Below are 27,342 nucleotides of genomic sequence, written 5' to 3'. Positions count from 1 at the left end.
CGAAATATAAAAGAATGAGCAAAGATATAAAAAAAAGCTGTGGGAGTTTCCGTAACTCAAAAAGAAGGAAATGTCCACAGATTTCCCTACTCCTCAGTATCCTGAAGAGGTGGCTAGAACTCTTGCGAAAATGGCTACAAGGTATACCTTGGGTTAGTTAATTCCTGAGAGCTGGTGCATAGAAACACAAAGCTACCTGACTTCAAGAGGACTATAAATCAATGGCAATATATCTGAATATGGCCAGGCACAGAGGCTCACGCCTGTAATTCTAGCACTCTGGGATGCCAAGGTGGGGGGATTGCTTGAGTTTAGGAATTCAAGACCAGCCTGAGCAAGAGCGAGACCCTGTCTCCAATAAAAATAGAAAACTAGCTGGGTTTTGTGGGAGGCACTTAATAGTCCCAGGTACTCGGGAGGCTGAGGCAAGAGGATCTCATGAGCTCAAGAGGTTGAAGTTGTTGCGAGCTACGATGCCTGATACCACAGCACTCTATGGGGGTGATGGAGTGAGATTCTCTCTCCAAAAAAAAAAAAAAAATCTGAATTATCTTAGTTCTAACATATCTCTGATATTGATTCTGTAGTGTCAACTGTAGAAAATGTTGACCTCACTCAGTCACAGGATCAGAAAGGAAAAGAAGTTGTGCATTACACTAAGGAAACATTTAGGGAGGGTAGTCAAATTAATCACCATCAGATACGGCACAGGCATCTCTACATCAGGCACTGGCCCTGCCCAATAAGCATGAACCTCAGTCATAAATAACCAGTCCTACCAGGATGGTGCTCCAGGGCAATCTCAGCCCTGGGCATGTGTCTTACAAATATATGATTTCTGTTATCATATGTGAAGGTATAAATGTGTTCAAAGAAACATTTTATTATGTGAAATAAAATTTAACTCTCAAAAGAAGAAAACAAGGCTCAGCACCTGTAGCTCAAGCGGCTAGGGCCCAAGCCACATACACCAGAGCTGGCAGGTTTGAATCCAGCCCGGGCCTGCCAAACAACAATGACAACTACAACCAAAAAATAGCCAGACATTGTGGCAGACACCTGTAGTCCCAGTTACTTGGGAGGATGAGGCAAGAGAATTGCTTAAGCCCAAGAGTTGGAGGTTGCTGTGAGCTGTGATGCCATAGCACTCTATCCAGGGCAAAAGCTTGAGGCTCTGTCACATGTCACAAAAAAAAAAAAAAAAGAAAACAAGCTGTGAGGTGGGGGGGAGGGTTGATGTCTTCCACATATATGCAAAGCTCTGAGATCCTGTCTTTTTCAGCTGATGGACAAGTGGAGGTAGCGGAAGAATGGAGTTACCAATAATATGAGGACCATTCTTCTTTGCATCTAAAGTGCTTAATACTTGCCTACCAGAGTAGATGTACACAACTACTTCTTTAAAAAAAAAAACAAAAGATGGGTGGCGCTTGTGGCTCAGTGAGTAGGGCGCCAGTCCCATATGCCAGAGGTGGCGGGTTCAAACTCAGCCCCGGCCAAAAAAAAAAAACACAAAAAAAAGATATCGGCTCAGTGCCTGTGGCTCAAACAACTAAGGCACCAGCCACATACACTTGAGCTGGCAGGTTCAAATCCAGCCCGGCCCCGCCAAACAACAATGATGGCTGCAACCAAAAAATAGCCGGGCATTGTGGTGGGCGCCTGTAGTTCCAGCTACTTGGGAGGCTGAGGCAGGAGAATCGCTCAAGCCCAGGAGTTGGACAGCGCTGTGAGTTGTGATGCCACAGTACTCTATCCAGGGCAACAGCTTGAGGCTCTGCCTCAACAACAACAAAAAAAAAGGGCGGCGCCTATGGCTCAGTGAGCAGGGCGCTGGCCCCATATACCGATGGTGGTGGGTTCAAACCCAGCCCTGGCCAAACTGCAACAAAAAAAATAGCCGGGTGTTGTGGCAACCCAGGAGTTGGAGGTTGCTGTGAGCTGTGATGTCATAGCACTCTACCAAGGGTGATAAAGTGAGACTCTGTCTCTAAAAAAAGAAAAAAAAAAAAAAAAGATATCTTCAAATTTTTTTTTTTTTTAATTTTGTTTGTTTTAGAGACAATCTTACTTTTTCGTCCTCAGTAGAGTACTGTGGCGTCACACAGCTCACAGCAACCTCCAGCTCTTGGGCTTAGGCGATTCTCTTTTTTTTTTTTTTTTATTATTAAATCATAGCTGTGTACATCAATATGATCATGGGGCACCATACACTTGTTTCATAGAATATTTGACACATTTTCATCTCATTAGTTGACATAGCCCTCCTGGCATTTTCTTAGTTACTTGCCTCAAGCCTCCGGAGTACCTGGAACCACAGGCGCCCACCACAACGCCCGGTTGCAGTTTGGCCGGGCGGGTTTGAACCCACCACCCCTGGTATATGGGGCCGACGCACTACTCACTGAGCCACAGGCGACGCCTGATATCTTCGAATATTAAAGCTGTTTTCAAATATCTGAAGCACTGTCAGGTGAAATGGGAGGTAGCTCATTCTATATTGTGTATAGTATAGCTAAGATCAATGAATGGAAATAATAAAAATTAAGTATGGTGGTGGTGATGATAATATTGAATGCTTTCTATATTCCAGTCACTGTGTCAAATGAATTCTTATTTAATCTTCACCTATGGGATAGGCACTACTATTTTTTTTTTAGGCAAGGTCTCACTCTGTTGCCTGAGCTAGAGTGTCGTGGCATCTTCATAGCTCTCTACAACCTTAAACTCCTGGGTTCAAGCAATCCTCTCACTTCCTGAGTAGCTGGGAATATAGGCATGTACCAGCTCGGCACCTGTAGCACAGTGGTTATGGTGCCCAAACCTGGCCCAGGCCAGCTAAACAATGGTGACAACTGCAACAACAACAAAAATAGCCGGACATTGTGGTAGGTGCCTATAGTCCCAGCTACTTAGGAGGCTAAGGCAAGAGAATTGCTTAAGCCCAAGAGTCTGAGGTTGCTGTGAGCTGGTATATGGTGGTGTATATATATAGGCATATACCACCATACCCAGCTAAATCTTATATTTTTCTGTAGAGATGGGGTCTTACTATGTTGCTCAGGCTAGTCTTGGGCTCCTGGTCTCAACTGATCTTCCCACCTTGGCCTCCCAAATGGCTAAAATTACAGGTGTAAACTACCATACCTCAACTGGATAGGTAATAGCTCATTCTAAAATAGCTCTGTAGACTCCATCAATGAAATGTGCAAGCATAGGCTAAATAATGATAATGGCTACCACCTGTCTAATCACCACCAGATACTATATCAAATGCTTTCCCTGGATACTCTCATTGTACCCTTGTAAGAATCCTATGTGGCACAATTACCGTATTTCACAAATGAAGAGGCTGAAGTTCAGTGAGATCAAGCACCTTGGTCAAACACATTGCCCAAGGTCAGTAAGTGGCAGCCCTGTAATATAAAAACTGGTTAGGCTCAAAGTGTAGTGGGCTCACACCTCCCACCACTTGAGGAGGCCAAATCAGGAGGATCACTTGAGTCCAGGAATTTGAGACCAGCCTGTACATAACAAGACCCCATTTATTTATTTATTTATTTTTTGTAGAGACAGAGTCTCACTGTACCGTCCTCGGGTAGAGTGCCGTGGCGTCACACGGCTCACAGCAACCTCTAACTCTTGGGTTTACGCGATTCTCTTGCCTCAGCCTCCCGAGCAGCTGGGACTACAGGCGCCCACCACAACGCCCAGCTATTTTTCTGTTGCAGTTTGGCCGGGCCTGGGTCCGAACCCACCACCCTCGGCATACGGGGCCGGCGCCCTACTCACTGAGCCACAGGCGCCGCCCACAAGACCCCATTTCTACAAAAAAATGTAAAAATAGCTAGGTGTGATAGAACACATCTATAGTCCTGGAGGCTAAAGTCGGAGGATTACTTGAGGCCAGGAGTTCAAAGCTGCAGTGAACCACGATCGTGCCACTGCACTCTAGCCTGGGCAACAGAGTGAGACTCTGTTTCTAAAAAAAAAAAAACAGAGAGCGTAGTGGCTCACACCTATAATCCTAGCACTCTGGGAGGCCAAGGTGGGTGGACTGCTTGAGCTCAGGAGTTCCATACTAGCCTGAGCAAGAGTGAGACCCCATCTCTACTAAAAATAGAAAAACCGGCTTGGAGCCCATAGCTAAGTGGTTAGGGCGCCGGACACATTCACCAGGGCTGGTGGGTTCAAACCCAGCCCTGGCCTGCTCAACAACAATGACAACAACAACAACAAAAAAGCCAGTGTTGTGACAGGCTCCAGTATTTCCAGCTACTTGGGAGGCTGAGGCAAGTGAATCTCTAAGCCCAAGAGTATGAGCTGCGACCCCACAGCACTCTACTGAGGGCAACAAAGTGAGACTTTGTCTCAAACAAACAAACAAACAAACCACATAAAACTAAAAAGGACTATGGGATGGCGCTTGTGGCTCAAAGAGTAGGGCACCAGCCCCATATACCAGAGGTGGTGGGTTCAAACCTGGCCCCGGCCAAAAAACTGCAAAAAAAAAACAAAAACTAAAAAGGACTAAATCCCAGGGTACATTATTAAGTGAAAACAACACAAAATTCACATGGTTATATATGCATATAAAAATATATATTTATCTCTGCAGTTTAAAATATATACATATTTATATCTGCTTATTAATATATTTTAAAGAATACAGAAAAAATAGAAACAATTTTTATCAGCAGGGTGGGGAAGTAAATGGCTATGCAACAAAGAGGGAAATTTACTTCAATGGATACCCTTTTATACTGTCTGAACTTTGTACCCTGTACTGTTGTTCGGTCTAGTGGGCCTAATCTAAGACAAAAAGGTGTCAGGCCTAGGCTATAATGGAAAAATACCAGTTGACTCCTGGGAAATTTCCAGACTACAAGCTTTCAAAAATGAAGTAAGTCTAGTTCACTCTCAAGATAGATGAGAAAGTACTAATTGATTCCTTGCTTCTAGTTCACTCCCAATTTCTTGCTTGACTAACTCCCTGGGAAAGGACCAGTAGGTACCAACTGTCCTCAGACTGACCTTTAAACAATACCAGGTGGGGAAAGTACTGAAACTAAGATGTATACTAAATAACTGAAAAATTCTGCTTCTGTACAATGCTTGCTTGGTACCCTACCCAGATGCACCTGGATAGCCTGCGTGCCAACCAGGATGCAGACCAAGCCTTAAAAACCAGACCCCTTGGCTCAGTACCCGAGGCACAGCGGTTATGGCGCCAGCCACATACACCGAGGCCCGTGGGTTCAAACCCAGCCCAGGCCAGCCAAACAACAATGACAACTGCAACAACAACAACAACAAAAAAAAAAAATAGCCCAGTGTTGTAGTGGGCACCTGTAGTCCCAGCTACGTAGGAGGCCAAGGCAAGAGGATCGCTTGGGCCCAGGAGTTTGAGGTTGCTGTGAGCTGTGATGCCATGGCCTTCTGCCAAGTGTGACATAGTGAGACTCTGTCTCAAAAAAAAAAAAAAAAAGACGACGACCCAGGGCAGCGCCTGTGGCTCGGTCGGTAAGGCGCCGGCCCCATATACCAAGGGTGGCGGGTTTAAACCCAGCCCCGGCCAAACTGCAACCAAAAAATAGCCGGGCGTTGTGGCTGGCGCCTGTAGTCCCGGCTACTCCGGAGGTTGAGGCAAGAGAATCGCTTAAGCCCAGGAGTTGGAGGTTGCTGTGAGCTGTGTGAGGCCACGGCACTCTACCGAGGGCCATAAAGTGAGACTCTGTCTCTACAAAAAAAAAAAAAAAAAAAAAACAACGACCCTGACCCCTTAAGCACTTGGGCTGCTCTCAGAAACGCCATGTTAGGACACTGAGGCAATTGCCAGCTGGCTCTTCAATAAAGGACTCTTCTGTTAATTTGGCTAGTGTGATGGAGTGGTCTTTCAGAATTCCTGAGCACAACACTGTATTAATATTCAAAATTAAATAAACGAACTTATTCATACTTATCTTCATGAGGGTTTCTGAGCAACCAACTGACTTGAGAAATAAAATAAGCCTAATAACTTTTCTCTCCACTCAGGTTCACACTCTTTTTTTGTTTTTGTTTTTGAGACAGAGTCTCATTTTGTCACCCTTGGTAGAGGGACATAACTCATCGCAACCTCAAACTCTTGAGCAATCCTCTCGCATCAGCCTCTCAAGTAGCTGGGACTACAGGTGCCCACCATAACTCCCAGCTATTTTTATTTATCTACCTGTTTATGTATTTATTTATTTATATTTTAGAGACAGAGTCTCATTTTGTCAACCTCAGTAGAGTACTATAGCGTCACAGCTCACAGCAACCTCCACCTCTTGGGCTTAGGCAATTCTTTGGCCTCAGCCTCCCAAGTAGCTAGGACTACAGGCACCCACCACAACACCAGCTATTTTTTTGTTGCAGTTGTCATTGTTGTTCAGCTGGCCTGGTCTGGGTTCGAACCCGCCAGCCTCAGTGTATGTGGCCGGCGCCATAACCACTGTGCTACGGGCACTAAGTCACTGCCAACTATCTTTAATGAGTATAATAAACCAGTCATTTAAGCTGAATTCTGTAGATAGGTTGCTTTTTTTTTTTTTTGCCAAATCACCCAACGAGAGCCTGCCAGACCCAAAATAGCCCTGCATACTCAAACAGAGGAGCTATATCTTACCCCTCCAGGACCTATTTAGATGGATGGATGTCCTAAGTCAAGAATCACTCACCCGGTCATAGGCATCCCCCTCCAGTTCTCCCCACTTCCTGCCATCCCATGAGGTGACTCGAACTTGATTAGCATCCCTGATCTCTTGAGGCACATAGCTGCGAAGGACACTCTGTAGTCTGCCTGTTCGGGAAGTGGAGAGATCATTGGCAGCAAGATTGCCTGTGGAAATAAAGACACTTCAGAGGCCAAGGCCCAAGGACACATCTCACCAGCAATTGCACTGATGGAAGAGTCAGACCAATTCTCAGGCAATCCCCTTTAATGAAGACCCCCAACAATAGGGATGCTTATTATATATGTGTATGGCACAATACCAGTCACTCTGGAGTGGGGTTACAAAGGCAAACACATTCATGATACAGAAAGGTTAAATAACTAAATAAAGCAGACCAGGTAAGAATATTTATTTCTAAAGAAATATCCTCTCTCCCACTATTCTCTCTCTCTCTCTCTTTTTTTTTTTTCAGACAGCCTCAAGCTGTCGCCCTGGGTAGAGTGCCATGGCATCGCAGCTCACAGCAACCTTCAACTCCTCAGCTTAAGCAATTCTCTTGCCTCAGCCTCCCAAGTAGCTGGAACTACAGGTGCCCACCACAATGCCTGACTATTTTTTGGTTGTAGTTGTCATTGTTGTTTGGCAGGCCCCGGCTGGATTTAAACCCGCTACCTCTTGTGTATGTGGCTGGCGCCTTAGCCACTTGAGCTATAGGCGCCAAGACACTATTCACTTTTTTTGAGACAGTCTCACTCTGATGCCCCAGGCTAGAGTGCCATGGCATCACAACTCATAGCAACTTTAAACTTTTAGATTTAAGAGATCCTCTTTCCTCAGGCTCCCAAGTAGCTGAAACTACAGACACTGGCCACCATACCCGGCTAGTTTTTCTATTTTTAGTAGATACGGGGTCTCACTCTTGCTCAGGCTGGTCTCGAACTCCTAAACTCAAGTGATCCACCCACGTCAGCCTCCCACAGTGCTAGGATTACAGGCATAAGACCACACCCAGCCTCTCCCACTATTTAAAACCTGTGGCTGTCTTCGTCTTTGGTAGATACTACAAGTCATTGACCTAAAATTTATTCTTCTCTTGTTCCTTAGAAATAGAACCCCAATTTTTTAGAAGGGAGCAATGTGCCTTTCTTTTACAACTAAGTATCACTATATGACTAAGTTTTGGTCAAATAGTTGTAAGCAGAAATGTGGAAATTCTGGAAAGATGTTTTCTAAAAGCTGACACAGGCCAGATGCAGAGGTTCATGTGTATATTCTCCACAATTTGAGAGGCCAAAATGGGAAGATTGCTTGAGCCCAGGAGCTCCAGACCAGCCTGGGCAACATAGTGAGACCCCGTCTCCATAAAATAATTTTTTTTTTCTTTTTTTTGAGACAGAGTCTCAACCTGTCACCCTGAATAGAGTGCTGTGGTGTCACGGCTCACAGCAAACTCCAACTCTTGGGCTTAAGCGATTCTCTTGCCTCAGCCTCCCAAGTAGCTGGGATTACAGGCGCCAGCTCCAGTGTATGTGGCTGGTGCCTTAACCGCTTGAGCTATAGGCACGGAGCCTACAAAATAATTTTTTAAAAATTAGCTGGTCATAAAAAAAAAAAAAAAATTAGCTGGCCATGGTGGTGCACACCTATAGTTCCAGCTACTCAGGAGTCTGAGGTAAAAGAATCACTTGAACCTAAGAGTTTGAGGTTGCAGTGAGCTATGATCAGACCACTCCAGCCTGGGCAATAAAGTGAGACCTTATCTCTTAAAAAAAAAAAAAAAAATAGTGACACAATTGGGAGATGAGCCTCTTTTGCCTAATCCTTTCTTCCTGCTTTGAATTTCGAACATGGTGACTAGAGTTCCAGCAGCCATCTTCAACCATGAGGCAATCCTGAGGATGACACTAGCAATAAAATGGGGTGCAAAAAGAAAAAGGAAGCTCTAAGTCCCTAATGATTATGGAGCTTCCATACCAGACTTGTACTGCCCATATACCCGAGTCTCTGATGTAAGAGAGAGATACATGTTTCTTCTTTAAGCCAATTAGTTGGGTTTTCTATGTATAAAGTCAAACCTAATTCTGATTTCCATCTACCTTTTCATTTTATCTTTTTTGATGGATATGAATTCAAGAAATATCTCACTTTGCTCTTAGCTCTATTATAAGAAAAATATTAATGCAGGCTTGATGAAAAATCACAGTTGATAACTGGCTTCAGAGTCAAAGAGCAACAAAGAAGGGTGGGAACTATGGAGAAGAACCAAAAAATGTATACCTTATCTAATGGAGCAGGTTAGATACTACTACTATGCACCTGCTCGGTGTTCCCATGAAGAAATGTTCCAATTTCTGACAGCACTCAAAGAAATAATAATTAGATTCTCTGCTCTAGAGGAATTTTCAAGAGGACATAAACTGAGAGAAAAAAAGATGGGTTCTACAGTTCTGGCTCTACCTCCAAGTATTATAAGATTGAAGTTATTAGGCTGGGTACAGTGGCTCACCCCTGTAATCCTAGCACTTTGGGAGGCTGAGGCAGGTGGATTGCTTGAGCTCAGTTCTTATAACAGGCCTGAACAAGAGACCCTGTCTCTACTGAAAAATAGAAAAACTAGCTGGGCACTGTGGCAGATAGTTATAATCCCAGCTACTGGGGAGGCGGAGTAAGGTAAGATCACTGGAGCCCAGGAGTTTGAGATTGCTGTGAGCTAGGATGCTTAAGAGAGAGACTTTATTTAAAAAAAAAAAAGGGCGGTGCCTGTAGCTCAAAGGAGTAAGGCGCCAGCCCCATATGCCGGAGGTGGCAGGTTCAAACCCAGCCCCGGCTAAAAACTGCAAAAAAAAAAAAAAAAGATTTAAGTTATATAATGTTTCCAGAGATCAGTTTTACCTTCCCCTACCACATAAATAAATTCTATGTGCCCTTCTTGCATTGAAATTCTGTGATCTTAAGGAGGTGCCTGTGGCTCAAAGTGGTAGGGCGCTAGCCCCATATGCCGGAGGTGGCGGGTTCAAATCCAGCCCTGGCCAGAAACTGCAAAAAAAAAAAAAAGAGAAAAAGAAATTCGGTGATCTTATCTTCCTGGGATCAAAGAGTCAGCTATTTGAGTGAGGAGCTGGGATGAAGATGAGATGCTGATAAGTTTAGCATACTTTAGAAGAGCTAGTCTCAATTCTCCTTTGCCCTCTTTCTCCTCTATTTTATTTTATTTTTTTTAGACAGAGTCTCACTTTGTCACCCTCAGTAGAGTGCTGTGACATCATAGCTCATAGCCATCTCAAACTCTTGGGCTCAAGTGATTCTCTTGCCTCAGCCTCCCAAGTAGCTGGGACTATAGGCACTTGCCACAACGCCCAGCATTTTTTTTTTTTTTAGAGACAAGGTCTCATTCTGGCTCAGTTTAGTCTCAAACTCCAGAGCTTAGGCAATTCACCCTCTCTAGCCTCCCAGAGTGCTAGGATTACAGGCGTGAGCCACCTTGCCCCTCCTTTCTCCTCTTACTTCAAAGTTCCTCCTCTTCCAAGTAACCCTATCCTTATTCATCTCCCTTCTAACTGATTGATTCCTACAGCACTTGGTCAGATCAGCACAGCCCAGACAACAGGCAAGGGGCTCTCTTATCAAGCTCATTAAGGTCACATCACCATCTTTTCTCTTCTCCCTCTAGATATCTAGAAGGCTAACACCAAATGAATCCAAGAGTTCCAGACCAGCCTGGGCAACATAGCAAGACCTTGTCTCTACAAAATAATTTTTTTTTTTTTTTTTTTTTGGTAGAAACAGAGTTTCACTTTATTGCCCTCGGTAGAGTGCTGTGGCGTCACACAGCTCACAGCAACCTCCAACTCCTGGGCTTAGGCGATTCTCTTGCCTCAGCCTCCCGAGTAGCTGGGACTACAGGCGCCCGCCACAATGCCCGGCTATTTTTTTGTTGCAGTTTGGCCAGGGCTGGGTTTGAACCCGCCACCCTCGGTATATGGGGCCGGCGCCCTGCTCACTGAGCCATAGGCACCGCCCAATTTTTTTTTTTTTTTTTTTTTTTTGTAGAGACAGAGTCTCACCTTATTGCCCTCGGTAGAGTGCCGTGGCGTCACACAGCTCACAGCAACCTCCAAATCCTTGGGCTTAGGCGATTCTCTTGCCTCAGCCTCCCGAGTAGCTGGGACTACAGGCGCCTGCCACAACGCCCGGCTATTTTTTTGTTGTTGTTGTTGCAGTTTGGCCGGGGCTGGGTTTGAACCCGCCACCCTTGGCATATGGGGCCGGCGCCCTACCCGCTGAGCCACAGGCGCCGCCCCCAATTTTTTTTTTTTAATTAGCTGGTCATGGTGGTACTCACTTATAGTTCCAGCTACTCAGGAAACTAAGGCAAGAGAATCACTTGGGCCTAAGAGTTTGAAGTTGCAGTGAGCTATGATCAGACCACTCAGCCTGGGCAATAGAATGAGACTTTGTCTCTTCAAAAAAAAAAAAAAAAACTGGGCGGCACCCAGTGGCTCAAGGAGTAGGGCGCCGGTCCCATATGCCAGAGGTGGTGAGTTCAAACCCAGCCCTGGCCAAAAACCAAAAAAAAAAAAACTAATACAATTGGGAGATGAGAGAAGCCTCACTTGGTGAATTCTTTCCTCCTGCTTTGAATTTGAATATGGTGACGAGTTCTAACAGCCATCTTGAACCATGGGCCTACCAGGAGGGTAGAGGCTAACTCAGACTGTACAAGCTGACTGATAAGAACTGGAAAGGAAGGGTTTATGCCCAACAGAAAGGCTCAGGCACATGGCAAGAGAATCCTGGCTGACCTCCATGTAGATTATGGAAATTACAGCCCCTTGCAGCTATTTCTCAGGGTCCCAAGGAAAAATACTGTTTAATTAAGGCAGTATGTTAGCCAGTGGATGACTGAAGCGAACACTTAACAGTCAGCACATAAGACAGGGGCGAGGCTATGCTACTGAGATAAATAAGACTTGGGCCTATCCCCAAGGAATTCATAATATTGAAGAGGGAAAAGATACATATCCAGTAAAACTCTGAGGCAAGACTATTGTTCCAAGGGTGATACCCACGGAATGGGAGCAGAGGAGAGAGTGTTATCATTTCTGAACCAGCCAGCAGAAGTCATGAGAGAAGACTTCCAGAAGGTGGCACACTTGAGCTGAGGCACAGGATTCAGACAGCCCAGCTCAAGAGGATTCACCAGATTGCGCCTTTTATTTTATTTATTTAGAGACAGGAAAAGGATTCAGACAGCCCAGCTCAGGTGGGGTAGAGGAATTCTAGGAGAAAATATAACATGAGCAAAGCCTTATTTTGGCAACAGAAAGTAGTGGAGTGTGGCTGAAGCACATAAAGTCTGGGGAAGATTAATATATAAAGCATATAAATAGTGACTGTAGCCAGATCTTATCATTTCAACAGGCAGAATAAAGAGATGGGGCTTAGGCCAGGAGAGGTGGCTAATGCCTATAATCCTAGCACTCTGGGAAGCCAAGGCGGGAAGATCACTTGAGCTCAGACTGATCTCAAACTGCTGAGCTCAGACAATCATCCCACCTCAGCTTCCCAAAGTGCTAGAATTATAGGTGTGAGCCACCATGCCTGGCCAGAGCTCTGCTTTAATCTGCCTTCAGAAACCTTGCTTAGCAAACTTCCTTGACCCACTGACAGAAAAAGGGAGGAAATAATTGCAAACGGAAAAAAAATGCAAGTTTAGCAAGCAAGCATTGTTTCCCCCTCTGACATAGGGATCAGACAGAGCCTATTGTATTCAGTACACCCTTGGCTAAGTGAGGGGCCCTCTCCACCCAAGACACCAGAACCTTGACTTACGGCAACAGCCAGTCTGAAGCAATGCTAGTGTCTTTCCCCCAGGGGCTGCACACAAATCAAGCACAGTGTCCCCAGGTTGCAGGCCAAGGGCTAGGACAGGTAGCAAGGAAGCAGCATCCATCAGGTAGTAGTCCATGACACCCAGGTTGCCAAGGCTGGAAGAGAGAAAATCACCCTATTATCAAATTTCAGGTTAGGGCACCCAGTGGGAGTCAAGATCACTAAATTCATGCTCTCAGGGGTCATAGAGCTTCATTCAATAAAAATTCATTTCTCAGATCTATACTCACTCATTCATCTACATAGAAGCCAGATTGCTCCTTTTATTTATTATTTATTTGAGACAGTCTCAAGCTGTTGCCCTGGGTAGAGTACTGTGGCATCACAGCTCACAGCAATCTCTTTTTTTTTTTTTTTTTGTAGAGACAGTCTCACCTTATGGCCCTCAGTAGAGTGCCGTGGCATCACACAGCTCACAGCAACCTCCAACTCCTGGGCTTAAGCGATTCTCTTGCCTCAGCCTCCCGAGTAGCTGGGACTACAGGCGCCCACCACAACCTGGTTATTTTTTTTTTGGTTGCAGTTCAGCCATTTTTGTTTTTTTGCTTTTTGTAGAGACAGAGTTTCACTTTATGGCCCTTGGTAGAGTGCCATGGCATCATACAGCTCACAGCAACCTCCAACTCCTGGGCTTAAGCGATTCTCTTGCCTCAGCCTCCCGAGTAGCTGGGACTACAGGCGCCCACCACAACGCCCGGCTATTTTTTGGTTACAGTTCAGTCAGGGCCGGGTTTGAACCCGCCACCCTCGGTATATGGGGCCGGTGCCTTACCGACTGAGTCATAGGCGCCACCCACAGCAATCTCAAACTCTGGGGCTTAAGCAATTCTCTTGCTTCACCCTCCCAAGTAGCTGGGACTACAGGCATCCACCACAACGCCAGGCTATTTTTTGGTTGTAATTGTCATTGTTGTTTGGCAGGTGCGGGCTAGATTCAAACCTGTCAGCTCCGGTGTATGTGGTTGGTGTCCTAGCTGCTGAGCTACAGGCACCAAGTCAGATTGCCTCTTTTTTTTTTTTTTTTTTTTTTTTGAGACAGAGTCTCACTATGAGACCCCCAGCTCACAGCAACTTCAAATTCTTGGGCTTAAGTGATTCTCTTGCCTCAGCCTCCCAAGTAGCTGGGATTATAGGTGTCCGCTACAACGCCTGGCTATTTTATTGTTGTAGTTGTCATTGTTGTTTGGCAGGCCTGGGCTGGGTTCAAACCTGCCAGCCCTGGTGCATGTGGCTGGCACCTAGCCACTGAGCTACAGGAGCTGAGCCCCAGAGTGCTCCTTTTAAAACATAGATCAATTTACTCCAATCTAGCCATGCTGGCCACCTTGCTATTCCTTAATTAAGCCATGCATGCTCCCATCTCAGGCTTTTTCATTTGCTATACCTCTGCCTGCAACACTCTTCCTTCAAATATCCCTGATTTGCTTCTTCACTTCTTTCAGTTTCTCCTCAAGTCACTTCATCAGAGGCACTGCATCGCCTGACTACTCTAAAATAACAGCCCCCAAATCATATCTTTTTCTACCTCTCTACACTGCATTCTTTTTCTTTAAAGCACCTATTATTTACTTTATATGTACAGATGTATGCGTGCATGTTCATGTATTTTATCCCTTTCTTTTTTTTTTTTTTTGAGACAGAGCCTCAAGCTATTGCCCTGGGTAGAGTGCCGTGGCATCATAGCTCCTGGGCTCAAGCGAGTCTCCTGTCTCCGCCTCCCAAGTAGCTGGGACTACAGGCGCCCACCACAATGCCCGGCTATTTTTTGGTTCTAGCCATCATTGTTGTTTGGCCGGCCTGGGCTGGATTCGAACCCGCCAACTCAGGTGTATGTGGCTGGCGCCTTAACCGCTTGAGCCACAGGCGCTGAGCCTATTTTATCCCTTTCTTTCTTTCTCATTAGTATGTTAGCTCCATGAGGGCAAGGATTTTTGTCTGCTTTGTTCATTGTAATATCCCCAACACCTAGAACAGTACCTGACACTTACGAGGGACTCAGTTTTATTGGGTTACATATTGAAATACAAAGTGCTTCAAGGATTCAGAGAAAAGTGCATTAAACTGTGCTTGTCTGAGCTATCTCAGTTCGGCCTGATGAAGGAATAGGAGGTCTTCCTTAGGTAAAAAAGGAAAAGAAGTACTCCAAGGAGGAACAGAAGAATGAGCAAAGACATAGAAGCATACAAACTCCTAGCTTCTTTCAGAAACAGTGAGAAATCTCGTGTGGGTAGAAATACAAAATATATAAGACTGGAAAGCAGACTGAGGCCAGATTGTAAAAGATGCTATGTTAAGGAGCTTGGACTAGAACCTGCAAGCAGTTATTAAAAGATTTTAAGGAAAGCAACAGGCCTGGTATGGTGGCGTATACCTATACTCCTGGCACTCCGGGAGGCCAAGGCAGGAGGATTCTGCCTTGAATCCTCCTGAGCAATAGTGAGACCCAATCTTTACTAAAAATAGAAAAAAATAGCTGGGTATTGTAGTGGGCACCTGTAGTTCCAGCTACTAGGAAGGCAGAGGAAGGAAGATCACTTGAGCCCAGGAGTTTGAGGTTGCTGTGAGCTAGGCTGATATCATGTCATTCTAGCCAGGACAACACAGTGAGACTATCTCAAAAAAAAAAAAAAAAAAAAACAAACATAATCAGATAGATTTTAAATAGCTTTTAGAAATCTGAATGGGCTAGAAGGAACAAATCAGAGATAGAGTTACCAGAGAGGCAGTGATAGTGCGGGCAGAGAGGGAGAGAGGATCAACAGCAGACCAATTGTCACAGAAGGACACCCTACTCCCAAGCCAGCTGTCATAAAGGCAATTGGTGGTGAACAGCTTATTCCCCTACCTTAGATGCAGCTCAGTGTGGACAGACTTGGAACAGACTCAAGAAAACAGAAACAGGGTGGCACCTGTGGCTCAGTGAGTAGGGCATTGGCCCCATATAGCGAGGGTGGCAGGTTCAAACCTAGCCCCAGCCAAACTGCAACGAAAAAATAGCTGGGCATTGTGGCAGGTGCCTGTAGTCCCAGCTACTCGGGAGGCTGAGGCAAGAGAATCGACTAAGCCCAGGAGCTAGAGGTTGCTGTGAGCTGTGACGCCACATCACTCTACCGAGGGCAACAAAGTGAGACTCTGTATCTTAAAAAAAAAAAGAAACCTTGACAGAAAGGATCTGTCACCTCAGCACCACTGAGGGTCAGCTATAAGAGATACAATGCCCAGTCCTGAGACAATAACACCTCCAGCATTCAGAAATAAGCCCAGGCTAGGATGGGATATTTTCTTCTCTCTTTTTTTGTTTGAGACAGTCTTACTTTGTCACACTGGGTAGAGTGGCATGGCATCACAGCTCACAGCAACCTCAAACTCTTGGGCTCAAGAGATTCTCTTGGCCAGGCTTAATGGCTCACATCTGTAATTCTAGCACTCTGGGAGGCCAAGACAGGTGGATTGCCTGAGCTCATGGATTCTAGACCAGCCTGAGCAGTGTGAGACCCCCTTCTCTAAAAATAACCAGGCATTGTGGCAGGCAACTATAGTTCCAGCTACTTGGGAGGCTGAGAATTCTGGCAAAAGAATTGCTTGAGCCCAAGAGTTTGAGGTTGCTATGAGCTTGATGCCACAGCACTCTATCGAGGGCAACAAAGTGACACCTCTGGCTCAAGAAAAAAGCTGAGGCAAGAGGACCATTTGAGCCCAAGAGTTGGAGGTTGCTATGAGCCATGATGTCACCATGGCACTCTACCCAGGGCAACAGCTTGAGACTCTATCTCAAAAAAAAAAAAAAACAAAAAACCAACAAAGATTCTCTTGCTTCAGCCTCCCAAGTAGCTAGGACTACAGGCGCCCACAACACCACCTGGCTATTTTTAGAGATGGGGTCTCAGTCTTGCTCAGAAATGGTCTCCAACCTGTGAGATCAGGCAATCCACCCACTTTATCTCCCTGAGTGCTAGGATTACAGACCTGAGCCACCACACCTGGCCCTCTTTTTTTTTGAGACAGAGTCTCACTCTGTCATCCTGGGACCCTGGGTAGACTGCCATGGCGTCATAACTCACAGCAATCTCAAACTCCTGGGTTTGAGCCTTCTTCTTGCCTCAGCCTCCTGAGTAGCTGGGACTACAGGTGCCTGCTGCAACATCCGGCTAGTTTTTCTATTTTTTTTAGTAGTGATAGGGTCTCACTCTTGGTCAGGCTGATCTCAAACTCCTGAGCTCAAGCAATCTACCTGCCTCAGCCTCCCACAGTACTAGAACTACAGGTGTGAGCCACTGTGCCCAGCCAAGGAATGGGGTATTCGTAAAGATAAACCATGCTTAGATTATCTGTGAAACTACGTGCCTTATACCTCACAAAGGAGAGTGACAGAAAGACTGAAAAATCTGAGAAAGGCACAAACTGCTACCAGTGCTGGCCCATAAAACTTATCCTCATCGGGCAGTGCCTATGGCTCAGTGGGCAGGGCGCCAGCCTCATATACTGAGGGTGGCGGATGCAAACTCAGCCCCAGCCGAACTGCAACAAAAAAATAGCCAGGAGTTGTAGTGGGCACCTGTAGTCCCAGCTACTCGGGAGGCTGAGGCAAGAAAATCGCCTATGCCCAGGAGTTGGAGATTGCTGTGAGCTGTGTGAGGCCACGGCACTCTACCCAGGGCAATAAAGTAAGACTCTGTCTCTACAAAAAAAACAAAAAAAAAAAAAAAAAAAACTCATCCTCATCAAGTTCCTTCCTTTTTTTTTTTTTTGCTCACTTTGCTGCCCCTGGTAGAGTGCTGTGGCATCACAGCTCACAACAACATCCAGTTCTTGGACTTAGGCGATTCTCCTGCCTCAGGCTACCAAGTAGCTGGGCCTACAGGCGCCCGCCACAATGCCCTGCTATTTTTTGTTGCAGTTTGGCAGGAGCCAGGTTTGAACCCGCCCCCCCAGTGTATGGGGCCAGTGCCCTACTCACTGAGCCACAGGCGCCGTCCAAGTTCCTTCCTTTTGGAAGCATTATTTATTTATTTTTTTTGTTTTTTGAGACAGAGTCTCACTTTGTCGCCCTCGGTAGAGTGCTGTAGTGTCGCAGCTCACAGCAACCTCAAACTCTTGGGCTTAGACAATCCCCTTGCCTCAGCCTCCTGAGTAGCTAGGACTACAGATGCCCACCACAATGCTCAGCTATTTTTTTTTTTTTTTTCTTTTGGCGGGGCTGGGTTTGAACCCGCCACCTCCAGCATATGGGACCGGCGCCCTACTCCTTGAGCCACAGGCGCGGCCCTGCCCGGCTATTTTTTGTTGCAGTTTGGCTGGGGCTGGGTTCAAACCCGCCACGCTCGGTACATGGGGCCAGCGCCCTACACTGAGCTACAAGCGCTGGAAGCATTACTCTTTAACTTTTTTTTTTTTTTTTTGCTTCATAGTTTTGAAAATCTACTAAAGGCTAGAGTCCCTATGTCTGAAAAAGAACATACAATTTTGCAGGCAATTTCAGGGGCTTCCTGTACTCCGTGAATACATCCTTGAACTCCTAAGATGTCCTGGATTTCATAGGGAGCCCATCAGAGTAAGAAAGCAAAAAAACCCCAAACATACAGGGGTTTTGGTGAAAGGACAAAAAAACCTCCAAAAATCTGCTGTGACTGCCTGCCTCATTACTCTCAGGGTGTCCTCCTTGAGAAAGAACCCCAAGTACCTCAATCAACTTAGGAGACCACGTGGTTCTTACTGCACGGGTCTACCTATAGCCAGTGACTCTGAATTGGTCTCTAAGCTGGTCCAATTAATCACCACCCCCACCACAGTGACTAAAATGATCTTCCTGAGCATAACTCTGATGAGAATACCTATCAATATAGAGAACTATTGATGAGTACTATGTTGCTAGGGGTTTAATATGTATAATTTCTTTCCTTTTTTTTGAGACAGAGCCTTAAGCTGTCACCCTGGGCAGAGTGCCGTGGCATTGCAACTCACAGCAACCTCCAACTCCTGGGCTCAAGTGATTCTCCTGCCTCTGCCTCCCAAGTAGCTGGGATTACAGACACCTGCCACAACGCCCAGCTATTTTTTGGTTGCAGCCATCATTGTTGTTTGGCGGGCCCAGGGATTCAAACCTGCCAGCTTAGGTGTATATGGCTGGCACCTTAGCCACTTGAGCCACAGGAGCCAAGCCCTTTTTTTTGGAGACAGAGTCTCAAGCTGTCACCCTGAACTTCTCAGGTCTGTTTTCCACACAGTAGTCAGAATCATATTTTAAAAATTCAAATCTGATCATGTCATTCTCAAGCTTAAAACCTTTCATGGCTTCTTCTTCTAAGAAAAAAAGTAAAGGGCGGCGCCTGTGGCTCAGTCGGTAAGGCGCCGGCCCCATACGCCGAGGGTGATGGGTTCAAACCCAGCCCCGGCCAAACAGCAACCAAAAAATAGCCGGGCGTTGTGGCGGGCGCCTGTAGTCCCAGCTACTCAGGAGGCTGAGGCAAGAGAATTGCTTAAGCCCAGGAGTTGGAGGTTGCTGTGAGCTGTGTGAGGCCACGGCACTCTACCGAGGGCCATAAAGTGAGACTCTGTCTCTACAAAAAAAAAAAAAGTAAAAAATTCCACCAGGGCTAAAAGACCTTCATAATCTGGGGTGAGCACAGTGGCTCACGCCTGTAATCCTAGCACTCTGGGAGGCTGAGGTGGGTGGATTGTTTGAGTTTAGGAGTTAGAGACCATCCAGAGCAAGAATGAGATCCAGTCTCTACTAAAAACAAAAAAACTAACCAGACGTGGTGGCACATGCCTATAGTCTCAGCTACTTGGGAGGCTTAAGCCAGGTGATAGCTTGAACCCAAGAGTTTGAGGTTGCTGTGAGCTACCCAGGGTAACAGAGTAAGACTATGTCTCAAAAAAAAAAAAAAAGACCTTCAAAATCTTGTCTTCCACCTGCTTTTGGAGCTTCATATTTAATCTCTCACCCTGATAATTATGTCACCAGCTTTTTTTGTTATTTTGATTTTGTTTGTTTGTTTTATTTCTGGGTTCTTTTGGATTTTGTTTTTTACCACCTTGTTTAATTCCTACTCAGTGTTCAAGTCTTAGCTTAAATATCACTTCCTCAAAAAAGACTGGGTTAAATCACCTAATTATAAGACCTCATAGCATCTTGTATTTTTCCTTTGTAGCGCTTACCACAATTACAAATAATTTTTTCTTTTTAGACAAAGTCTCACTACGCCCTCAGTAGAGTACTGCGGCATCACAGCTCACAACAACCTCAGACTCTTGGGTTCAAGCAATTCCCTTGCCTCAGCCTCCCAAGTAGCTGGGACTACAGGCACCTGCCACAACGCCCAGATATTTTTTGGTTGCACTTGTCGTTGTTTGGCAGGCATGGGCTGGGTTCAAATCCACCAGCTCCAGTGTATGTGGCTGGCATCCTAGCCGCAGAGCTACAGGCGCAGAGCCCAATTACAAACAATTAAATAGTTGTCTTCCTCACTAGACAAGAAGCTCCAAGAGAACTTGTGCCTCAAAGTACTTAAATGTCTAGCATCTGGTAGACAATAAATATTTGTTGGTCAGGTACAGTGGCTCACACCTATAATCTTAGAATTTTGGGAGGCTTAGGTGGGAGAACTATTTATGGCCAGGAGTTTGAGACCAGCCTGGGCAACATAGCAAGACTGTGACACCGCAACACTCTACTGAGGGGCAACATAGTGAGACTCTGTCTCAAAAAAACAAAAAACAAAATAATAATAATTTGTTAAATTAATCAACCAGACCTTCAAAGATCAATTCCCACATCCTACAACTAAGATGGAGCTCTTCTTTTCTCAATTTCTTTTTTTTTTTTTTGTGGAGACAGAGTCTCACTGTACGGCCCTCGGTAGATTGCCGTGGCGTTACAAGGCTCACAGCAACCTCTAACTCTTGGGCTTACGCGATTCTCTTGCCTCAGCCTCCCGAGTAGCTGGGACTACAGGCGCCCGCCACAACGCCCGGCTATTTTTTTGTTGCAGTTTGGCGGGGGCTGGGTTTGAACCCGCCACCCTCAGCATATGGGGCCGGTACCCTACTCACTGAGCCACAGGCGCCGCCCTTCTTTTTCTCAATTTCTAAAGCACAATTCAGTATTTGACACTAGAATCTTTTTTTTTTTTTTGTAGAGACAGAGTCTCACTTTATCGTCCTGGGTAATGTGCCGTGGCATCCCACGGCTCACAGCAACCTCCAGCTCTTGGGCTTATGCGATTCTCTTGCCTCAGCCTCCGAGCAGCTGGGACTACAGGTGCCCGCCACAACACCCGGCTATTTTTTTGTTGCAGTTGTGGTTGTTGTTTTAACTGGCCGAGGCCGGGTTCAAATCCCCCAGCTTTGGTGTATATGGCCCGACAACCTACCCACTGAGCTACAAGTGCCGCCAGACACTGGAATCTTTCTTCACTCAACTTCATATACATGAGAATTGGACCTAGAGACTGTAAGTTTTTCTTTTTCCCAGTCTAGTAGTAATTTCCTATCCCTAAGGCCAGCCCTATTTTCTCGTAAAGTCCTCTTCAGTGTCCAAAAGTTACTTGTGCTATGTATTTTTTTTTGTTTTTGTAAACACAGTCTCATAAACATGGTAGCTCGTGCCTATAATCCTACCACTTTAGGAGGCCAAGGCAGAAAGATTGCTTGAGGCCAGGAGTTCGAAAACTAGCCTGAGCAAGAGCAAGACCCTGTCCCTATAAAATATAGATTAGCTGGGCATGGTGGTACACACCCATATTCTACTCCGGATGCTGAGGCAGGAGATTGCCTCAGAGCAAAACCCTTTCTCATATGTCATCATAGCTATAGCTGCAAGTTCCTGGCCTTAAGCAATCCCCCCATCTCAGCCTTCCAAGTAGCTGGAACTACAGGCGCTCGCCACCAGACCTGGTTCCTTCTCACGTTGATAGATGACTATGAGGGTAAAATGAGAAAACTGCTGTGGATAACCCACATTTTAACATGAGAGGGCACAGCAAGTGCTCATGTAATAAGTGGCTATTTTGGCCAGGCAAAGTGGCTCATGCCTGTAATCCCAGCACTCTGGGAGGCCAAGGTGGGTGGATCACTGAGCTCATGAGTTTGAGACCAGCTCTGAGCTACAGCATCTCTAAAAATAGTTGGGTATTGTGGTAGGCACCTATAGTCCCAGCTACTCGGGAGGCTGAGGCAAGAGAGTCGTTTGAGCCCAAGAGTTGGAGGTTGCTGTGAGCTATGACACCACGGCTCTCTACCAGGGGCAACAAAGTGAGACTCTGTCTCAAAAACAAAAAAAAGTGGCTATTTTCAACAGGAGTCAGTAGAGCAGAACAGGTTCAAAGTGCAGGTTCTAGGATCAGACTACCTAGATACTAGCTGCGCCACTTATATTTGTGAGACCTAAAGCAAGTAAGTACCTTAACATCTCTTTGCCTCAGTTTTCCTAAATGTAAAAGAGAAGCAAGAACATTACCTACCTTACAGGGCCGTCAACAGAACAAAAGGAGATAGCATATGTACAGCACTTAGAAAAATGCTAGCCTATATAAGCACACTACAATATTAGCAATATTATGATACTTGTTACAGTGAGCAGAAGCTCTTCATGTCTCTTCATGTCTATTTCCAGCAGGCACTTGGGATAGTCCCTGACATGGCTCCAGATCCTACCTGGCAGGAGGGAAACGACTGGTATCCCCTTTGGCAAAAGTGAAGCAGTGTAGGTTTGGACTGCAGGACCAGGAGGCTGCAGACTGACCACTCTCAGGCTCCAGTTCCCAGTGGGAGATGGCTTCATTCACAAAGTCTCTTGCACTCAGCTGCTCCAGCTTAGCACTCACATGATCCCAAGCAGCAAATTTATTGACCAGGGCTCCATACTTCTGCTCTGAGAGGAGACTAACCCGGATTGATGACCAAAGATCCCCAAACTGCACACTGTAGGTCATGTCAAAATTCTGCAGAGCCAGTTGAACAGCAGGAAATTTGGGCTCTGTGGTAGCCTAAAATAGAAAAGACAAGCTTATTGGTTTTCCCTGTCTTGTCTCTATCCCCCACTACCTGACCCCACCTCAGAGCCCAGAGGCAAGCTTGGAACCAGCAAACACCCACCCCTGCCTTTAATCCTGCATTTACAACCACCTCTGCCTGCCTGCCTGCCTACAATCTCAGGATTGTAAGGAAGCTATAATGCTCATAATGACATATGAAGGAGCAGGAAGAACATAAAGAGAACAGGAGGTCATAAGAGGACTCTTCAGGAGAGCCTGCAAGAGGTAGGAAGAACCTATAAGGCCATGTGGAACCTTCAAGCTTAAAAACAAAAGATCCTTAGGGCCGGGTGAGGTGGCTCACGCCTGTAATCCTAGCACTCTGGGAAGCTGAGATGGGTGGATTGCCTGAGCTCACACATTCGATACCAGAGCTAAGCTAGAGTGAGACCCCGTCTCTAAAAATAGCTGGGCATTGTGGTGGGCACCTGTAGTCCCAGCTACTTGGGAGGCTGAGGCAAGAGAATCGCTTGAGCCCAAGAGTTTGAGGTTGCTGTAAGTTACAACACCATGGCACTACCAAGGATAACAAAGTGAGACTCTCAAAAAAAAAAAAGAAAAAAGAAATGGGTGGTTGGGCGGCGCCTGTGGCTCAGTCGGTAGGGCGCCGGCCCCATATGCCGAGGGTGGCGGGTTCAAACCCAGCTCCGGCCAAATTGCAACAAAAAAATAGCCGGGCGTTGTGGCGGGCCCCTGTAGTCCCAGCTACTCCGGAGGCTGAGGCAAGAGAATCACTTAAGCCCAGGAGTTGGAGGTTGCTGTGAGCTGTGTGAGGCCACGGCACTCTACCGAGGGCCATAAAGTGAGACTCTGTCTCTACAAAAAAAAAAAAAAAAAAAAAACATAAAAAGAAATGGGTGGCACCTGTGGCTCAAAGGCGTAGGGTGCTGGCCCCATATGCTGGAGGTGGCGAGTTCAAACCCGGCCCCCACCAAAAACTGAAAAAAACAAAAAACTGGGTGGCGCCTGTGGCTCAGTGAGTAGGGCGCCAGTCCCATACACTGAGGGTGGCAGATTTGAACCCAGCCCCAGCCAAACTGCAACAGAAAAATAGCCAGGCATTGTGGCGGGCACCTGTAGTCCCAGCTACTCAGGAGGCTGAGACAAGAGAATTGCCTAAGTCCAAAAGCTGGAGGTCACTGTGAGCTGTGATGCCGCAGCACTCTACTGAGGGCAACAAAGTGAGACTCCATCTCTTAAAAAAAAATCCTTTTCCTCTCAATAATCTTTCTATTTTCCAACGGACTTTCATGTCTACTAGTTCGTGTGAGCATGACAACAGACATCTTAGAAGATTAAAAAGAATAACTTTCTACTTTTGATGAAAATATGCAGATAACTTACCTAAGGCAGTAGCTGGCACCATAATGTTCAGAATCACAGGGTTGAGGGTTGTTTTGGGACAGTTCACAGACCCTAGTAAGATGGAATAAAGGGAGCTCACATAATCTTTAGGTATGAACCAAAACAGGGACTTTTAAAATGACTGCTATGGGGGTAGCAGAGAAGGACATGAGTCAGGTTTGAAGAGCCTAAAGGCAGAGTAAAAGGAAATGAAGATTTCAAAGGAGAAATCCACAAGTTGGTCCTGGTTGCTGAAGCTAGGTTGCTTGTCGTGGCTGATAATATTGTTACTTTGACTTTTGCTCTCGCCTGGATTTTTGGTCTGGTCTAGACCATTGTGCTCTAGCCCTCATTTCTTGTGTTGGCGAGGACTCTTGCGCTGAAGATTGTTGCCACAGTGGGGACTCTGGGGACTCTTACTCCGGCTTCTGCTATGCCGGGGACTCTTGCTCTTGCCTTTGCCACTTTTGGGACTCCTGCTCCGGTTGTGACTTTTGCCATGGTGGGGACTCTTGCTCTTTCTCCGACTTCTGCTAATTTGGAGACTCTCACTCTGGTCCAGATCTTTGCTTCGATAAGGACTATTGCTCCGGCTCTGACTCCTGCTTTCTGAGATGATTTTGGTCTGGCTGCTACTACTCCGGCACTCACGAATAATAACAGTCGAACTACAGCTGAGATTAGCAGTAGAGCTGGAAACCTTGAGTGAAGGCAAAGGGCAGCTATAGGGAATCTTGGGGGGCTCTTTACAAGAGCCTTGTGGGGCCACAGAGTAGGTATGGAGGCCACAAGGGACAGGATCAGGGCAGGCCCGGACTCGGGGGGCAATGGGTAAACATTGGGGGTCAAAGGGTGTTCTCAAAGGTATGAAAGAATAGATGTGGGTAGAACAAGGAGGTACCACAGGCTGGCGATTAGATTGGGGTGGGCCCCTAGGAGCATTATATGTGCCACCAGGGGGCACTATGGGATGGTTAAGACACTGAGGGGGGCCTAGGGTGCGATTGAGACAATCAGAGACAGGGCAGGGATGGGGGGTGGAGGGAACCACAGAGAATATATGAGTATTGCAGGGGGATCTTATGAGGGGTCCATGGGGGCTGCTCTGAGCATAACTAGTTGGAAAGATAGGATCACAAGGAAGGTGGAGGGGAAGAGAGGTGGGGACAACAGTTTTGAGGGTTCTAGGAACCACCGTAAGAGAAGGTAAGAGAAGCCCTGGGGGAAGTCCTTTCGGGCAGGAATTTGAAGGAGTTGCAAGGGGTGGCTTCATACAAGGAGGATCAGAAAGGCCAGAGGGACGGAAGGGAGGTGGAGGAGAGGTACTGGGCTTAGAGGGGTTTGGCTGGTCAGCAGGGGCATGCTGGGTAGTATTCACTAGGGAGTGACACCTATGGGGAGTACATGACTGCCTTAATTCTGAGAATTTAGGGGACTTTGTTTGGGGGCAAACAGAGGTGGGAAGAGGGGGCTCAGTGTATCTCCTAGTGGGAAGTGATTGGGGTGAAGATATAAACTGGTTGCCCAGGGTTGAAGGGAAGAAGCCAGAATAAGGACAATAGGGAAGAGATGGTTCCTGGGGACTAGGGGGGCCAGAAATTGTGGTGCCTGGGTTTTGCAAGAAGTAAGAGTTCCCACCAACCTCCCAGGAGAAATTGGACCCAAAGCAAGGCTTTCCAAGAGCCTTGGACTGGGGTGAGTAAGGAGAACCAGTACTCCTAGGGGGTTGTCGGATGACACAGTGAGGACTTCCAGTGACAGGTATGTCGCAATCTGAGGAAAGCTGGACATAATAAGTGCTCTCCTGAGGTAAGCTGGAAGAGTCAGACATGCCTGCCTGGGAATGGAGGCCACAACAATTTTTCTCAAGGGGCAGATCAAGCTGTGGTTTAGGTTCACAAGAGTCTGGAAGCTTAAGACCACCATGGTACAAACTGTCAGTAGGTGGGTAAGATGTTTGGGAAAGAGGAGGGTCATTATAATTTCTCCCTGAGGACCAGTGAGAGGGCAGGGGTGAGATCATCAGCCCAGTTTCCACAACTCTGTGAGACAGGGTTGGAGAGACTGTAAGTCTAGTTTCCACTGGCTGGTGAACAAGGGCAGGTGACATTGTGAGGCAAGTTCCCAGGGTCCTACGGGCAGGAGGAGGCGAAATAATGAGGCAAGTTCCCTGAGACTCATGAGCAACAGGAGGTGAAACTGTGGGGCCAGTTTCCAAGGGTGTATGAATGAGGTGAGGGGAAGTCACCGGGCTGGTTCTTGGAGGCTGATAAGTGAAGGTAGGAGGGGTCACTGGACAGGTTCCTAAGGGCCTACGAGTGAGGGTAGGAGAGGTCATGGGGCTGGTTCCCAAAACTGAAGGGTGTTCACTACAGTAACAGAAGTAAGTGTGCTGATCTAAGTAAGGGCCTCGAGGACAGGGGCGTGGCATTCTTGGGGGACTGATCCAGCTGCAATAAGCACTCCGCTGAGGGAGAGTGGGTGATTTTGGAATGCTGGACCGGTTAAAATAAGGACTTGGAGGGGGAGAACACGAGAGGCTGGACCCATGGCAATAAAGCCTGTCGAGCAGTGGAGAAGATGAGGGCTCAAAGAAACATCTCCCTGGGCACAAGGGAGGTTGGGGAAGTGGGGAACGAGGTGGTGGGGGCGGGGAAGGAATCCGTGGGAGTGGGCAGGGGGTCGTGCCGGTTACGCAAGAGGAAGAGTCTATGGAGAAGTGGGGAGAGTCCGAGAACTGAGAGGAGTCGTTGCACCTCTTGCCTGCGTTTGGGGAAAGGCCGGCGGTAGGGGCAGGGTGGTCGCTGTAACCTTTCCTGGCCGCCAGAGGCAACTGGACGGTGAATCCTTTCCTGCAGGGTGTCGGAGACCCAGGAGGGAAGGGGAAGTCGCTATGTTTTCCTATGGGTGAGGGCGGCCGGGCTGGTAGTTCAATGAGGAAAGGAGCAGAAGAGGTCATGGGGGGATGGATCGGGGATAGGGGAGGGAGGGGGAGAAAGAGGAAAGTGGAAGGGGTAGTAGGGGCCAAGGGAAAGGTAAGTACTGCTGAGAACAAGAGGCGGTGACATAACCAAAACAATAAGGGCGGAGTTGTGACGTAACTTAGAGGGGCGGGGTCAGGAAGCTACAAACGTAACGTGGAAACACTAAGACTTGTGACAAAATAAAAAGGCGGCAGAGGCGGTTACGTAGCAGACGCGGAAAGGAGGAGCCTAGTGACGCTCCTGAGTGGCGGGAGAAAGAGGCCTATGTGTTCTAGAGGGGTGGGAGTAGCGAACGTAACCGAAGGGGCAGGGAGATGGAAGGGCCGGAGAGGTTTCCGGAGAGGCGGCGGCCACAAACTATAGTTACTGTTCCCTTCTGCACCCCGAGTC

General features: G+C 46.8%; 2 protein-coding genes across 3 annotated transcripts in view; both read right to left on the bottom strand.

Moving 5' to 3' along the window:
* NSUN4 (NOP2/Sun RNA methyltransferase 4) overlaps nt 1-27,342 on the bottom strand; it is a 42,828-nt gene that overhangs the window by 15,294 nt on the left and 192 nt on the right. The window contains exons 2-5 of one of the 2 annotated variants that reach the window (XM_053577165.1): nt 23,969-24,040; nt 22,245-22,576; nt 12,531-12,685; nt 6,702-6,862 (exon numbers count right to left, since the gene is read on the bottom strand). In XM_053577165.1, coding sequence (XP_053433140.1) covers nt 6,702-6,862; nt 12,531-12,685; nt 22,245-22,522 — 594 coding nt within the window. In that variant the 5' untranslated portion in view covers nt 22,523-22,576; nt 23,969-24,040. The remainder of the gene's footprint in view (nt 1-6,701; nt 6,863-12,530; nt 12,686-22,244; nt 22,577-23,968; nt 24,041-27,342) is intronic. The other variant, XM_053577164.1, reaches the window with a different exon arrangement.
* LOC128575492 (sperm head and tail associated protein-like) lies at nt 24,054-27,339 on the bottom strand. The gene is made up of 2 exons (XM_053577169.1): nt 26,146-27,339; nt 24,054-26,100 (listed from the first exon to the last, which is right to left on the bottom strand). Exons 1-2 carry the CDS (start codon nt 26,925-26,927, stop codon nt 24,318-24,320), a joined length of 2,565 nt encoding a protein of 854 aa, XP_053433144.1. The 5' UTR covers nt 26,928-27,339; the 3' UTR covers nt 24,054-24,317.

The sequence above is a fragment of the Nycticebus coucang genome, chromosome 22 (assembly GCF_027406575.1).
Source record: "Nycticebus coucang isolate mNycCou1 chromosome 22, mNycCou1.pri, whole genome shotgun sequence".
Lineage (NCBI taxonomy): Eukaryota > Metazoa > Chordata > Mammalia > Primates > Lorisidae > Nycticebus > Nycticebus coucang.
Note: the sequence above shows the minus strand (reverse complement) of the source record. Positions and strands in the feature narration are given on the sequence as shown.